Below are 16,736 nucleotides of genomic sequence, written 5' to 3'. Positions count from 1 at the left end.
GAGTGCTTTCCTCCCCACAAATGGCACCCGCTGGGGTTTGAGGCTTCGCAGCACTCCTGCAAACGGCCTCCCCACCAACGCTGACAAACAGGTCCTCCGCCACGCCAGGCACCGTGGCGTGGGTCCGACTGGGGCAAAGCCACTGGGTGAACTGGCAGGGATGGGGAGGCGGCAATCAGGGAAGCAGATTCCCATCAAAACAGGGCAAGCATCAGTGACAGAGCACGACACAGCAGGGACCCCTTTATCTTTACCTACACCGGCATCTGGCAACTCCTTAAGAATAATTGGTGTCTTCATCCCTTGAGAAACGCACCAAACCCAGGTGGAGACACACAGGACCTGGCCAGGGCCCTGCCTGCTTTGACGCTGCACAAACTCTGCTCCTGGTTTTGGCAACATGTGCAGCAACCTGCTGGGAGCTGAACTCCCTGTGGATCCTTGCAGCACCCCGAGGGCTGGACACAACGCTCCAGCACCGCGAGCATCACCGTGCCAAAACACAGACTGCTTGTCTCTAACCTCAACAGCCTCCACCATTTACCCCTGGCTTGAGCCCCAAATCTTAGGGTTTACAGCCACATAGAGCCCAAGTTGTCCCTGTCACAAATTTCCTCTGCCGCTGGCCTGTCTGAGTCTCCTGTGGCAGCTCTGCCTCCCTCCCCATCTGTGCTTTCTCCTTCTCTAAGATCTCCCATCCTGCAACATGTTCAGATATGATGATGGCAAAGGCAGGTGATGGCAAAGGTAGAGGAGTTTGAGAGGTCTAAGGTATCTGTCCTCCTCCCTGGGCTGGGGAAACACGACAGGTAAAAGGGAGGGTTTGGGAACACGGCAGCAAGACCATGGCAGTCAGTTTGGAGCCTTATTCCTTCTTTGGGCAAGGCTGGGAGCCTTTTTCCCAGGGCAAATCCAACAATTGAGTTTTTTAAAGAGGTTGGCAGCAGGAAGCAGCGGGGACATCGTCCCTGTGCAGCGCAGACATCGATCGCTCACCCCCAGCTCAGCCACCCCAGAACCCTGAGCCAGACCCCCAATTTCCCCCCACCGCTTCCCCCATAAGCAAAGCAGGAAAAAACAAGCAGCTTGTTCAAAGCAAAGGCTCCCAGAACAATGAAAGGAAAAGCCAAGTCGGAAACCCCATCCCCATCCGTGCAGCTGGGAAGAAGGTGCAGTTCTCGCCTCTTGTCCCCAGGTTTAGCCAGGGGGGGAAACAGCATCACAGCATTCCTTTGGGGCTAGATTCAACCCTTGCAAAAGCCAAATATGTGCTCCTGCTCCAAGATTCAGGCTCCCAGAAGGATTTCATCTGTGTGGTGGATGAGGTGCTCACCCCCCTTCCCTGCCATAATTTGGGGGTTCGCACTGGCTTCCTACCCCAAAGAGATGCGACCCAGCCCAGCTCCCTCAGTAACACCCCTTCCCCATAGAACCAAAATTGCATCCCCCAACCCTGGCCAGGATGGAAGCAGCTGGGAAAGGCTTTGGGTGGGGAAAGCCAGGCGGCTCCTTCAGAGATACGAGGGCTCCTTTCCCAGCTGGCCGGGGAAACGCGTTACCGGGAGGTGAAGTCACCGTCCCTGCTGGGACCTGGCTATTCCGCTCTCCAGGATATGAACTCAGAGGAGCTGTATTTGCCCAGGGAAGAGGTGGAGCCTTTTCCATTTCCCCCATCCTTCCGAAAGGACAGGACGCCTCCCGAGCGGGAAGAGATGGGGCGATAGCGGCGTGGGCCAGCGGCCAAACTGAGCTCTACCCGAGCCCGCGGTGCGTCGCCGTGCACACCGCGGGGCCAAGAGCCACCCATGGGCTGCAGGACACGGGGACCGGCAGAGCATCTGGTCCAGCATTAACAACGCACCTTGGCTCCCATTCGACTGGTTCCATACTGGTTCCAACTGGTTCCTCTAGGAGCCAGGGGAGTGGCAGCGCGTCCAGTGCCCCCCAGGTACCCAAGACACTCTCACCGACAGACACCCACAGCATTCTCGTTAACGTGACACCAAGCAAATAGTGCATTAATATAATCTGTGGAGGATGCTCAACAGATTGACAAGGGCAGAAATAACACAAAAGGGACTTAGAGAGATTAGGAGAACAAACCCAGGCAGATTCAACCTGGGAAAATTACAGGCTGTGGCATCTGGGAAAAAATAATCTGACCGGCAGACGGTCAATGGAAGGAAGAAAGAGGGGAAGCAGGATGCGGGGAGACAGCGAGAGCAGTGTGAGCATGGGCATGGAGGGAGCTGCCGGTGAGGAAAAAAACCTTGGCAGCCCTGTCGCTTCCTGGGGTACCATCTTCTATCGTGCCCAGGGCTGTGAACATGATAAGGGCTCACAGGGAACATGAGAGGCTTGCGGAGACGTGAGAGGTAAGCAGCAGGAGCCGTCAGCCAAAGGGCTTGCCTTGCACGAGAAGATTAGGGCAGGTCAGTAAGTCTGGATTTGCTGAGCAACAGTTAATTAGGGAGGGTGAGCAGGGACGCAACAACCCACCTACACCTGGAGGGTTTTGACGCTCAAGAGGAGCACGTAGCTATTCATTTTATGGTTCTAACAATGAGCCCTAGATAAAAAGTAGAGCAGCCAAGAGCGGCCAGCAAAACCCTGCAAGCTCGAGGAAGTGAAATGAGGATCCAGCCCTGTGCTGTAGCTTGGGTGGATGCAGCAAATCGCAGCTCCCAGGGGCGGCGGGGCAAGGCTGGGTCCAGGGTACGGGGCTGCCATAGCCCTACAGCATTCTGTCCCCATCACCGCCAGCCTTGTACCCACACATGACAGCCAGCATTTGGGAGCTGCTCCGGCCAGCGGAGCTGATACCTGAAGCACATGATGATGCGATTGCTGGAAATCCTGCGACATCCTGCCCCTTTGGCCCCAGGGAAGCTGCTGTGTGCCTAGAGTTGGCTATCCCCACCCTGGATGCTCTAATCTAGGCAAGGCACACACAGGATGGGAAGGGAGGCACCGGGAGGTCACCCAGAGGGTCGATGGTTCAAGTGCTGTCACTCCTTCCTGAGGCCCCAGCAGCCGGGAACTGAATTATCCCAAAAGCCCCCTCCTCCGCCACCAGCCCACGGGTAATCAACCATCAGCAGCCAAGGACTAACTTCAAACCGCTGCTGGCGGCTGCGCAGCCAGGGTCTGGAGTCTCACGCGGTTAAAAATACCTTGCAGATGCCTTTCCTCAACTCTGACCCTGTGAGCCGGTGCTGCCGCCAGCCCCGCTCAGGGACGTGCCAGCAGGGTCCCTGGGACACACGCAGCCTGGTCGCTGCAGGGATGGGGGCAGACGCTGCCCAGGGACTGGGTTTTCCTCCCTGCAAACCAAGGATTCCTGCTCCTGGGGGACTGCTGCCTATACTCTCTATTTCCAAACCCAAACAAGAGGCTCTTTGCTTCCTAGAGCTGTATTCCAGCAAACAATGCACGGATTATCCAGCTCCATCTGAATCTCAACCTGGATCCGAGTAGCTTGACTAAACTTTTTCCTTCCCTCCTAGACGGACCTGACACGTGGCCTCTGGCTCCTGCGCATCCCAAGGGATGCTGGATAGGTGACGTGCTGAGCTGGTTCCCACTGATGCCATAGCACTGCAGCCATTTGTGGCATCTACGTTGGGAAAGAGCAACAGGATCTCACCTGGCAGCGGCTGCTCGGTGCTCCCAAGCTGTGAGAGATCCCCCTCCAAACCCCGTCTCCGGTGATGTCAAGGGTGCGGAGGGCACCCGTCTCTCCCATCCCATGCACGAGGTTGTGAGCGGGACAGCCCGTCCGCTCCATGCTGCCACCGGCGGGCAGAGCAGTGTGACAGGTCTGTCCCCAGCTGGCACAGCTCTAGCTCCCGCCAGCCTAGGACAAGCAGCCTGGGACAAACCCACCGCTGCTCTCTCCTCTCTCTGCCAAGGCTGGGGAGGGCAGCACGGCTTTGCCTGTGCCCAGCACGAGGGCTCTTTGCCAGCCAGGTCAGACCCTCCGGCTGCCCACCCGGGTTCCCGGCTTCCTGGGCAATACCACGAAGTGGGAGAAGCCATTGCCAAAATCCAGCAGAGCATCTGGTCGGTAGCACTTTTCTTGTGCCGTGGCTGGAGCAGAATGTTTTCACCCAGCTGTGGCAGCAAAGTATCCCCCCAGAACCCTGGTCTGCAGCAGGACCCTATCTGTGGGGAACAGGAGAGGGACACGATAGCTACTCCACCATGATGCCCTGTGCCACCCTGCCTGTCCCCAAGGGGAAGTAGAAATCCCCGATAAATGCCCTTAGCAGCCAGTGACGCTGTGCGTCCCTGAAGCGGCATCTCCCATCCCTGTGGTGGAAGCAAGAACTTGCACCAGGACCCCACGCCTGTCTCTCTGTCCCTATGGTGGCCTCGGCAGCTACTGAGTTATTCTGGGCACCGCATTCCTGTCCCACTCCCCTCGTCCCAGCTGCTCCAGGGCTGCGAGGGAGGGCAGCGGGTTCCTCCCATCACCCAGCCCGGGTGCCGAAGCCGGACGGCAGCTGCTCAGGGACCAGCTGGGGACAAGGGCGACACAGAGCAGCCCTGTCCCCCCACATACTGCAGGAGGGACAAGGCCTGATTTACTGCAAGGTCAAAGGCATCAGAATATAACTGTGATGGATAACGGCGGGTTGGGTCTGAGGATCCCCAGTCCACAGGCTGTGCTCTGGTCAGCAGTTTCCCACATGGGGATGGGGAAGGGACTTGGGGGCAGCAGCTCTGAACCCCTAATGAGCTACCTTAGCACCAGGAGTAAACTGAGGCCCCTCATCAAACCAAGGTTGTGCCCGGTTTCCCACAGGGACCCTGCCACCTGCGGGGACCCCACGGCCAGGTCGGCCCCCTCCATCCTGCCTCAGCGCTCCCCACACCCTGGCCCAGCGGAGCGGCGGTGGGACACAAGCCAAGGCCTGCCCGCTCCCTGGACCCCTGCCGGCAACCTGATCTGTTTACGCCTTTCCAGCGCGGCGGGTGCGTGTTGGGAACGGCCCCGGCAAGCCCGAGTTGGCGGCGGAGACGGGACGTGGGAGCCGAGCACAGAAACCCCCGCCTGCTGCCTCGCAGCATCCTGGGGCAGTGGCTGGGAGAAAGCGGGGGGTTCACAGGGTTCCTCTCCCTCCCTCGGCTCCTTTTCCTAGGCAAAGGCACTCCTCCTTGCACCGTGCCACCCATGGCACCCCCTGGCCAGGGAATCACAGTGCGTTGCCTCATCTCCAGGCCCTGCTGGCAAACAGCTTTTCAAGCCGTGCCAACGCTGCTGAGAAAGCGAACCAGCCCTGGATGCTGCGTGTCCTGTCCCCGCCGACGAGGCGCCAGCTTTGCAAGCACATGGTCGGGCACGTGTGAGGGCTCACGGGGCTGGCGGGCACAAGCTGGTCCCTGTCCCGGTGCCCAGGTTGTCCCCAGGTGGGGCTGAGCAGAAGCACCCACCTACACTGCTCCCAGGAGATGCTTATCCAGGACAACGCTCATGGGTGACACCAACACCTGTTTCAAATTTGGCCTCGTGAAGCCACAGGCATTCACAGCAGGCTGCAGCGGGACAGAGTTGTGACTCTGGGGGCTCAGAGCGGACCCCACCATGTCCCCACCAGGTTTGAGGTGGAGGGGACGGAGAAGCAGCTCCAGCGTGTCCATGTGCAGCCCAGCATGTGCTGCTAAATATAACCAGTGGGACAGATGCTCCGAGACAGGGAGCCCGCGCCCCAGCACCACCGAGGGGGAAGCTGAGGATTCCCTCGGGGCTTGAGCAGCCCTCGGGGTTTGGTCACAGAGCAGGGTCAGAGGCAGCTCCTCTGTCTGTGCAGGAGCCTCTTCCCCTGCAAGGAGGAGCATTTCTCTTCTTTTTAACCCATCAGGATTACAAAGTGCTCATCCAAGGCAGCCAGGAGGGCTCATGCAGCCCTTCCCAGCCCCGTCAGCCCAACAAAACCAAAACTGAGTGCTTTAGGCCAACCAGAGCAGCCCAGAGCAACTCCCACTGCTGTGGCCATGTGCCAGTCCCCACACTGCTGGCTGGGCTCACCGTGCACCCATGTCCCCCCGTAGACAATGACGAGCTGCTGGGAAGGACTCCGGCCCCTTTCGGTAACTGTGCTCACATGGCCTTGCCGTGGCAGGGACATATACAAAGAGGTCCCCAAGGGGACGCACAGGCTGTGAGTTGGATGTCCTGCCCAGGGAGAGAGGAAACCCACGGGAGGGGAAGGTCTGTGTGGCTCCCAATCCACAGTCTCCCTATTGCTGCTTGTACCTAATTTGGCTCCAGCTGGAAAACCCCCTTCAGGTTTATCCCTGCCCAGCCTGGCAGAGAAACAAGCCGATGCCCCAAGGTGGGGGGAGCAAGGGCTGAGAGCCAGCCAGACCCTGGAACTGATGCTCCAAGGGGACAAAAGGCATCTACAAAGCAGGTGGGAGAGCCCGAGTCAGCCCTGCTGCCGAGGGCACCTCCGTGCCAGGCAACTAACATCCCCGCCATGTGCACTGACTCCCTGCACGAGCAGACAGGGCACCTCACCCAACCGGCTGTGCCTGCGGCCGTGGGCAGCGTTACAAAACCCTGGGAGCGTTCAGCCCTCGTGGCACAGCCAATATGGGCTCCAGCTCCTGGGACGGCAAACAGGGGAGGCCGGGGTGGGGGGTCCAGGCACGGGGGCAGCACCAGGTGCTGCCGGCTCTCGGCACAGCCTTGGCTGGAGCCTGGCGATGCGGCGCTGGCACGGCTTGGTGGAAGCGCGGCCGGACGTGTTGCACCAGGCCTGGGATGCTGCAGGAGCTGCATACCTGCTGTCCACGCAGGTTTTCCCTGCTCCCTTATCTCACCATCGAAGCTGCACTCGGTTGCAGCTCCAGCCGTTCTCTCCAGGGCTGCAAAGGGCTCAGGGTGCCTGCGCGCCCACCCCGGGCACAGGCTGCCACAGCCCCGGGCATCCCATAGAGCACAGGATGGGTGAGGACGCGCGGCCCTTTCCCGGAAGGGTAAAGATCATCCCAGCAGAGCCATTTCCAAGCAGTCTGGGCATCTCCAGACAGGTCTGTGACTCACCGGGACACCTCCGCAAGGCCCAGGAGATGTTACAGCCCCAAGGTTCAAGCCGGTCCCTCCCTCTCCATCCCAGGCACGATATTTCTGGGAAGTCAGGGTGGGATTCGGGGGAAGTTTGGGTAGTTGCAGCTCCTCCCCAGCCCCCCTCACTTGCTAGAGAAGCCTGAAAAAGGTGGTTTATTGTTATTTAGTTTCTGCCCCTTTTCATACTCCTTTGCCGGAGCTTTTGCCAGCGGCAGGCCTCGGGCCTGGCGGGGGGCCAGGCCAGCCGAGGTGCTTTTAAAAACAAAGCAGGGCGCGTGCATGCACACACACACGCACGGCACCCAGCCCCTCGTTTAACTCTTGCCGGGGCGATGCCGCGTGGAAGATGGTTTCCAGCCGGCCAGGAGCGTGCTACCACATGCTCCAGACTGACTGGAAACCATCTTCTGCGGGGAGGATGCTGCTGATCGCTGCTGAGATCCAATAATTCGCTCCCCACTTCCCAGAGAAACCTTCTTGCAGCACCAGGATCCCAATAGAGAGGTGGCAGGAGTGATGCTGGTGATGCTGTCACGGTCCATGGGGACCTACTTGTCCTAGACAGGGATGATGCTGCGACCCCTTTGTAGGTTGTAGCTGAGATCTTCGGAGCCAGCAGCCCTGTTGGGGAATGAGGAAGAGGAAGAGCACGATGACGTTCTCACCTAAAAGCAGCTCCTCTCTCACATGGTAGAAAACCAAGCAGTACCGGCAGCGCGCACACAGCATCCCCAAACCCACGGGGCTGACTGGCTTTTTGTACAGGTCACTGCCACTCAGAAAACCTTTATCCACCAGCTTCCTCCTGCCTGCAACCAGCCCCATGCTCCCGGAACGTCCCTGGCCCCAGCCAGAGGACAGGATACCTGTGCCAGCAGTGTCCTTGTCACATCCCCTCCTCCCCTGCCCGCGTGCAGCCCTGGGGAGCACCGTCCCCATTACAGCACCCATGTGCCACCGGCAACCGAGCACACGCCGTTCCACGGCTCAGAGCTGCCCTCCCTGTCTGCCTCCAAGCTGTCGGCATTTGAATTGTCCCGTGTTTCTGGGTCAGGCAGCCAAAACGGCCTCTGCAGCCGTCAGGAAGGGGGAGCTGAGCCCCCTGGTCTGGGCTGAGTCACTGGGAAGTACCCAAAGGATGGAAATCCTGCCCTGCCCCAAGCCTCAGCCTCTCACCTGCAACACCAGGGATGGTCTCGCAGGACAACCTGTGAGATGGGCAAGATGGGCAAGTCCCCGGGATGCTGCCCAGCCACCCCCAAGGGAAGGCAGCATGACCCAGGGCAGTCCCACCAGAGCCCATACTCATCTCCTTCCCCATAATTGGCCCTTTTTTCCCCCCACTCTTTTACCCAGGCAGGAAAAAGGCAGGAGGTGACCCAGGCTGATGCCAAGGAGCCACAGGCTGCCCTTCCAAAGGGTTTTTAAAGGATGAAGACAAATATAGACCAAGGACGGGAGCCGATACGGACCTGTGAACAGGGAGGTGGGGTTCAGAGAGGCATGGGGCCGGGTGCCCCAAGGAGGCCGTGCCCGCTGGGGTGGGTGATGCCCAGTGTTGCCTCCTCCATCTCCCTGCACAACACTGTTTGCTCGTGCCTTATCTCCCGTGCTCAGCACGGTGACGTTTTCCCCAGCACATGGGTGGCAGCCGGGCCCCTTTCCAAACACAACACCTACTAGAGACCGGCTTTGAAAAGCAACCACCCATTCACTCCTTTTGCCGCCAATGCCTGCACAGGACTCTTCCTTCCTGGGGAGAGAGGCGAAACAAAAGGGGCTAAACCCGGCCATGAGCTGGGACGACCGGGATGCAGGTGGGAAAACACACCAAACAAACACCAGGCTGCTGAAGGAGCCCCCATTCCCAGGAATCCTGGAGCCATGGGAGGAAAAAGGAAGGATGGACCCCCGCACCGTGCTGTGCAGCTGCAGCCCACCGCCATCCATCTCCGCAGCCGTCATGCTCACCGGAGCCTTTGAAGCCTCTTTTTTCCCCTCCTCTCACCCACCCACCCACCCACCGCAGGCTGGTTCAAAAGCAGGTTTCAGCAGGCGGCGGGGTCCCCGGCGCGGGGCCGTCGCCAGCCGGGCTCCCCGGGCACGGTGCCTCGCTCCGCTCCTGGCTCGGTCTCGGCGGAAGAGGGAGTTTTGCCCGTTTCGGCAGAGTTTCTTGGCGTCTCTCCGCAGGCGTGCCCACAGCCTTTCCAAGCCGGCGTGCGGCTGCGGAGCCGGTCCAGCCCGTCAGACCTACAGCGCGCGGGGAGAGGAGGGGAGGACACGGCCGAGAACACTTGGGAGCTCGTCGTCAAAACTCGAGTTTCAAGGGATGTGGCCAGGGCCACGCTTAGGCTCGGTGACGGAACCAGGTCCAGCCTCCTGCACTGCCTGGGGCAGGACTGGAGCGGGCAGGGTGCCCAGACATCCCTCAACACTGCCAGCAGGGAAAGCCACAGGGTGCAATGAAGCCTGAAACGATCAGGATCCTGCCCAAGGCCAGTTCTGGCTCTTCCCTCAGCCAGACCGTGCAGAGCAACCAGAGCACCCCCAGGGCTTGGGACAAACCTCTCTCGGGAGCAGCGGCAAAAAGGACCGTCCCCCTTGGTGAAGGGGGATGGCATGCTGGGCTTCCTGGCCAGCACAAAGGTACATCCAACATCATTGCAATATAACCCCCAAACTGTGAAAAGAAACAACTTCTTCCCAAAAAAAACTATGGACCTGCTGCCGCCGAGAGAAGGAAAAGGCCTGGCAGGACACAAAGGCAGGGCAGATGTTTCTGTAGAGGACAGGGACACAGAAAGCCAGTGGCAAACACTAACAAATCACAGGAGAGATATTAAACCTCACGCTTCGGGGCTTAAGCCGATATTGCTACTAGAGATTAGGAGGAAATTTAAGGGAGAGGAAGGGAGTTATCCCACATCTGCCTGCTGCTGTCTCGTAGCATGCAGAACAGGATCATCCCTCTCCTGCCCAGCCGCACAGGTGACAGCAGCATCCGAAGGCCAGAGCCACTCTTGGGAAAACCCTGCTGTGCTTTAGACTGCCAGGACACAGCAACGCGGGGCATCAACTCAGGCACCGGGATAAAGCCAGGACGCCCTACAAGCTTTACTAGTGTTTAACAACTTGCTCAGTCACAGACACAGCTAATCCCAGGTACCTAGCCCTGTCCTTCCTATATCTAAAGTCTGGGAAGCCCCAAAATAGGTAGTGAAGTGGGGTAAGTCACAGGTGAAACAGGGCAAGTGGCTAGCTGAAGCCAGCCAGACCTCCCCGAGGCAGCAGCTGAACCCCGGCAGGGTTTCGCTCCCTGTCCTTGAAAGTTTAACGCCAGTTTGCTCAGCTGCCACCCTTTCTTTGCACTTCGCACACGTTTAAACAAAAACCGTCAACCACTCCCTCAAGGAAGGCAAACAGCGAGTCCAGCTCCCAGCACCTTCCACAGCTCTTCCAGCCCCCAGCTATCATGGGGACATCACACCCTCCCCCAGCATCACCCCAGCATCCTGCGCCCCTTAGCCCTGCACATCCAGGGATGGGGACACCCAAACCTTGCCAGGCACCGTCCAGCTTCCAAGAGCCATCACCTCTTCCCAGGGACACGAGCCCTGGCTGGGGGGGCTCTGCCTCTCGCCTCCTCCGGGAGTCCCAGCCCCTCGGTGCTGCAGCAGCCGCCCCGGCCAACTGGCGCATTGTTGGTGAGCGCGGCCAGTTCGGGGACGTGATTGATCGGTCAGGGAGAAAGGCCAAAGCCGTGACAGGTCGCTTAACAATTTCAATTAAACTCTGCAGCACTCCGACGCGGAGGGGAGGGGAGAGGGAGAAAGAGAAGGAAATTAAAAAGCAGGACATTTCTATTGCTGCTCCCTGGCTGCAGAAGTGACCACAGTATCGTCCTGACGTCCCCTTCCCACAGGCAGGACATCCGCCCGCCCCTGTCCTTCCCCTCCTGCTCCTGCCCCCAAAACTCTCTCCCTGCCCGTCTCACCACCTTATAATAATAGGTGCTGTGACCCACTTGTACAGCAGCACTTGCGCGGGGAGAAGGGCTGTGCACAGTGAATATTAAACAACATGTCCCTAAAGTTCCCGCTGCCGGGACTGGCGCTTGATTTTTGCTTACGTGCAGTGACTTTTTTAGGCACAGGAAGCCCCGGAGGGCTGATCACAGCGACCGAGCTCCCAATCCACTGAGACAGCAGAAGGACTCTTAGAGGGATTTAAAAAAAAAAAAAAAAAAAAAAAATCAGCATCTCAGTCTGTCATATGGAAAAGGCGCTTTAATGAGCGGCAAATGCAGCAAACGCTCAGCTCACATGGCATCAGCAAGAGGATGGAGAAGGGACCATAAAGGATGGGGAACAGTGATGTCCTCCAGGCAGGGGACAAGCCCTGAGGACCAAGCAAGCCCCCCGTGGTGGGTCCAACACGGGAGCCTCACCAGGGGCTTGCAGCAGTGGGCTTGCAATGGTCTGGGCTTTTTGCTCCCCCACCTTATAAAAGAATAAAATAAGCAGAGGGAGGTGCTGACGCTGCTGCAGCGGGGGAGTTAAACACACGCGTTCACGTGGTGCCCCATGGCTGGAGGGAGGGAAAGATGCCAGAGAGAAAATGCAGACAGGGTTGAGCTGGGAGAATTACTGGAGGAAACAAGTGTACGGTCACCCCTCCGGGCGCGCGGGGGGACGCAGAGCCATGGTCACCCCAGCCTGCCCACACTGCCTGGCCATGGGACACCGGCTCGGGGGAACGGGGCTGCGTCAGCCGGTGGGACACTCAGGTCTGACGTTATTTATTGCCTTGGGGGTGTCCTTCAACCCGCCTGCGCAGGCAAACCACTCTCTCCAGCTCAGGGACCCCGTACAGGCACAGTCCTTGAGCTGCACGCAGAGGCAATGGCACCCAGTCCCGCCACCCAGGGAGGGGGCACCAGGCACCCCTGTTCTGGGGAGGAGGTGGCCCCAAGCCCTCCTGCAGGCCTGGCAGTCGGGATTTGCAAAGTTTTGGCCCCAGTCAAAGCTTTCCAGTAGCTGACCCCCTTCTCATGTTTATAATCCTCAGCCTAACTCATGTTTCTCAGCACCAGCCTATCTACCCTGACCTGCTCCCGAGAAGCCTTAAAACTTCTTCTCCTGCCAGAGTTTCCCCTTTCCCTCCCAAGGACAATTTTTTCCCCTCCAGCTTTCCCACACACACCCACAAGACCCCCCAAGATGTGCAGTGCTGGCAGGGGGGTCTCAGACCTCCCAGCCTTCCCCTGCCCAGAGTGGCTCCCGCGGCCCAGGCAGGCGCTGTGCACCTTCCCCTGGCCACGCACTGCACTGAGCGCCCTTTTATTTACTTTTCCCAGTTTCCTTCTCTCGGTAGGTCATGAGAAGCGACCAGAAGCTCGGCTCTCTACAAGGGCACCGCAGCACCGGCCACAATCTGCTCCTCCACCTTTCCACCCTCCCCATCTCCTCCAGACGCTGTGCGATGCCTGCAGGACCGTAGTGCCCCTGGGCACCCCCATGAGCCCGACGTTTGCTCCAAGCCACGCTTGCCGCTGACCTTTCTGAGAGCACACGCGAGAAAACAGCCCTGCTGAAGGGTTAAACATTACCAGACTGAAATTCAAGGCTTGACGATTGGTTCCAGTTGACCGGCTGGGATGATAATTTTTCACAAGATAAATACGGCCGGGAGCGAGCAGCAATTGCTAAAACCCTTTCTAGCAGCATCCCCCCACCACTGCCATTTCCCTTTGCTGTCCCCACTCGGTGGCCCACGCTTCAGGGCCCCTGGCCCGGAGCCCATGGGGAACCCCAAGCCCTGCTGGGAGGATTTCTTACAGCCCGGTCATTCATCTGCACAGGCCACACTCACGCTCCCGCCTCTGGCCACAGTGTGATTCGTGTTGGGGTTCAGAGCCAGCACTTGCACCCCAGCCTGGACAGCACCGAGCCCATGGCCAGGACTCAAGCTCCAGGACAGGCAGCAGTGCCCGGCGGGGCAGAGCAAGCCTGCAGCTCTGCGCCCAGGTACTCACTGCTCTTGGACGCCTTGATCTTGGCCACCAGTTTCTGCACGCTGGGTATGTCCCCGTTCTTCACGGCCTGGATCAGCTCCTGCTCTCGCCCCATCATGGACAGGTGGGAGCGGCAGCAGCACAGAAGGCAGAGACCCTCAGATCCCAGTTGTTTATAAAGCCATGGGAATAAATCCGTAATTTCTCAAAACACACTTTGATGGGAGATGAAATCCAGCAAGAACAATGCTTTACAATCCCACGAGACATAAAATCCAGAAGGAAGAAGTCTTTCTGTTAAGGGCAGAAGTCCCTTTCTGTATCGGGAGGAGCAAGACCTGGATGGGGTTTGGTTGGAGAACATGTGATTGATTAAAACGAGAAATAGTTCAGCACTTAGGAGTAGGCTCCCGGCAGCACCAGGGCTCAGTGAGACAAAGCTGGGCAGCTCGGGCCGGTGCAGTTGGCATCGGGGCGTCCTCAGCCTCTCGCGGCACTCCCGGAGTCGGAGGTATCGTGCTTTGCTCCCCTCGCCAGGCTCTGCTGCGCTGATGAGTCCCTAATTCTTCCCAAAGGGATTACGGGCTCTTCACCATCTGGAAGTTATAGATCCTCCCTCTCTGGTGCTCATTAGCCTCTTCGTTTCAGCATTCCTCTTGGCGACAGCGCTGCAGCCACGCTGGGGAGCCCCGGCACGGCAGCCCGGGACCTGCGGAGGGGAAGAGCAGAGTCAGCCCTCAAAAGCCATTTACCTCCCAGCTCCGTCGCGACAGCTTTTGTATCCGTGCCGAACGACGAATACTTTGACTATATTTAGTCCTGGAGGGACTTGGCTCATCCTCATGTTAAATGGAGAAGGAAGAACCTGTGGAGGAAACCTCCCAAGGGTGCTGTCAGGGGGTGCCTGAGGAGCAAGACGGGGACACAGCTCCTTCCCTGGCCCCTTCCATAAAGGTATCACATGGAGTTTGGGACACCACAGTGTCTCTCTCTCTCCTTTCCCAGTAGCAGCACCCAAGGGACGGAGCTGGGGAGGTTTAGCCAAAGTCCTCTGAAGCCCATGGCAGTGGATCAGCCTGCCCAGCACCCTTCCCTTCCCAGGCAGGGGTAAACTCTTACTCTCCAAATTACCCAGAAAGCTCAGTGTGCTGGGACCTGAGACACTCTTTAACTAGTACATGAGCTCTCTCTGGCCCAGGTGAGGAGCTTGGTGTAACTCGGCAGCACAACCACACTCAGGAGAACAGGATCAAACCCAAGTCCCAGGCAGCTGGAGTACCCCAGGGAGGTCACAGGGTCCCACGGCAGCGATTCACATCTCCTGGCCCATGCTCTCCTGCTGCAGCCAGGCTGCCCAAACTGGGTGGCGAGAAAATCCCTCCTGGTTCAGGGCCACGCGTCTGGCAGGCTGCTCCAATGCCCAGGGAGAGGCGTGCGTGCAGGAGGGCAGGGAGCACACACCATGCCAGCTGCAAGGCTGTCACCAGATCACCCCTCAACTCCCCGTGCCGATCTGGGCCAGATCAGAACCAGTTCTGGTTCCCCCAGCCATTGCTCAGGTGTGCCGCCTCCTTTCCCAGAGCGCTTGCCCTCAGCCATTTATATAATAGCGGGTGTTGCTTCCTCTGAGCAATCGAGGTCACTGTTTTGAGGATGGAAACCACAGGGGAGAGAAGGCAACAGCAGGAGGAGGGGTCCTGCCTGGGTCAGGGGGTTGCAAAAGCAGAAGGGGCATCCCAAGGCACAGCGTCGCTCAGCCCACCCACCGTAAAGCTGGAAGCTGCGACCGCCCATGAACGTGGACCCCCTGTGGGGTCCCCACGCTGCCGCCCTCCCCGGGGTGCAGCGGGGTTGAGGGCAGCCAGAGAGGCGATGCTCCGGTGCTGGCTTAGCTTCTGGAACAAGAGGATGCTGAGATTCCCGTACCAGCCTGGGGGATTCTCCCCTCAACCAGCTCACAGTTCGTTCAACTAATGAGCCTCTCAGCGCCGGGGCTGCTTGGGGTTGGTAGCAGGCACAGAAGGGAGGTCAGCTGTCACCCCCCCGCGTCCTGAGGCACCCACATCAGCTTATCTATGTTACAACAAAGTTTCAGCCACTTGACTCGGTCTAACCCCTTGCCGCAAACAAATCCCCTCCCGAAACCTCCTGCGTTGCACCTTCTTTAAAACTGCTTTATTTCATTTAACCCTGTACACTGCATCCAACTTTATGCTGCTCTTCAAAAGTGCTAACAAAAAGTGAGTGTGAGGGTGCTGAGATTATTTACTCATTTTAAAAAGTCCATACGGCCTCACGTAGAAAACAGCGCCGTGCTGCTGCCTTCCTCTCCTGGAGCACATGAGGCTCCGTGATTAACTCAGAGGTACTAAGAGCTCCAAATACCAATCTCCACCTCTGCAGCCTCTCAGGAGAGGAGCAGCAGCGAATGTAAAACTCGAGAAACGCACAAAGCTGGAAAAGCAACAGCAAACAACCCTCCCACCCGAGCAGAGTTGAGCCTCCAGCCCAGGAATCCACCTGGAGAATCAAAGTATCCCAAACATCCCCGCAGCCAACACCAGCGCCGGGAAAAAGGAGGGAGAGGAAGAAAAACAAAACAAAACAAAACAAAACCAATTACATAAGTAGAGAAAGAAAGATGCGAAAAAGCAGCAGGCACCAAGAGTGGGTCCCGGAGGGGCGGGCGGGGAAAGTCGCTTCCCCCGGGAGGCCCCCGGGGAGCCCCGCGCTGCCCGCCGGGCCGGCAGCCGCGGGGGCACCGTCCGCCTCTCCCTCCCCGTCCCGGGACCCCCATGGGCCGGGCTGGGCCGCTCCCTCCTTCGGGAAGAGCTCGGGGGGATTTTTGCCCCCTCCGAGACGACTCGTTCCGCTGTTTCTGCGAGCGGCCCGAGCCGGGCGGGCTCCGCAGCCGGCGGCCCCACTCACCTGGCGGCGCTCCCAGCCCGCCCGGCCGCGCCGCACCGGGGCGAACCGAACCGAGCCGGACCGCGCCGTGCGGTGCCGCTCCGGACCGAGCCGCACCGAGAAGTGCAGAGCAGAGCCCAGCCGAGCGGCAACTTGCCGAGCCGTATGGAGCAGGAGCAGGATCGGGACCGGACCGGGGCGAGCAGCGCGGTCCCGGCTGCCCGGCTCGCAGGGCGGCGCGGCGCTCAGCAAAGTCCCGCTCGGGCTGGCCCCGTCCCGGCAGGAAATCCCTCCCCGGCCCGGCCTGATTGGAAAAGCCCGGCGGGTTGTGCAGGCTGGGCAGGGCCGGGGCTGCTGTCACTCAGCGTGATGCGCCGGCAGATTTGGGCAGGGCCGAGGGAGCCCGCCGCCCCGGCACCGCTGCCGCCCCGCCCCGGCCAGGGATGCCCCTGGGGCGGCCGGGCAGGAGAGCCAACGCAGCCCGGGACCGGCTCCGGGGGGCGGCACCGATATGGTGGGTGATTCCCTCGCCCCGGCACCGACCCGCTGGTCCGGGACCAACACCGGCGGGAGATTCCCCCATCCTCGACCCGGCACTGACCCAGCGCTTCTGGACCAGCCCCGGGAGTCAATCCCCCACCTTGAGCCTCAGAACGACCCAGCCAGCCCTTTGCCACCTCCACCACCGACCACTCTGGCAGAGGGGTTCACAGGCTGCTGACAGAGCACCCCCAGGACCAA

General features: G+C 59.5%; 1 protein-coding gene across 5 annotated transcripts in view; it reads right to left on the bottom strand.

The window, feature by feature from the left end:
• The window catches only part of CASKIN2 (CASK interacting protein 2), a 34,917-nt gene extending 18,650 nt beyond the window's left edge, over window positions 1-16,267 (bottom strand). For all 5 annotated transcript variants that reach the window (XM_065647901.1, XM_065647903.1, XM_065647902.1 and 2 more), the window contains exons 1-2: window positions 16,017-16,267; window positions 13,110-13,797 (exon numbers count right to left, since the gene is read on the bottom strand). In XM_065647901.1, coding sequence (XP_065503973.1) covers window positions 13,110-13,206 — 97 coding nt within the window. In that variant the 5' untranslated portion in view covers window positions 13,207-13,797; window positions 16,017-16,267. The remainder of the gene's footprint in view (window positions 1-13,109; window positions 13,798-16,016) is intronic.
• Window positions 16,268-16,736: the final 469 nt, after the last annotated feature.

Source organism: Caloenas nicobarica, chromosome 18 (assembly GCF_036013445.1).
Source record: "Caloenas nicobarica isolate bCalNic1 chromosome 18, bCalNic1.hap1, whole genome shotgun sequence".
NCBI lineage: Eukaryota > Metazoa > Chordata > Aves > Columbiformes > Columbidae > Caloenas > Caloenas nicobarica.
Note: the sequence above shows the minus strand (reverse complement) of the source record. Positions and strands in the feature narration are given on the sequence as shown.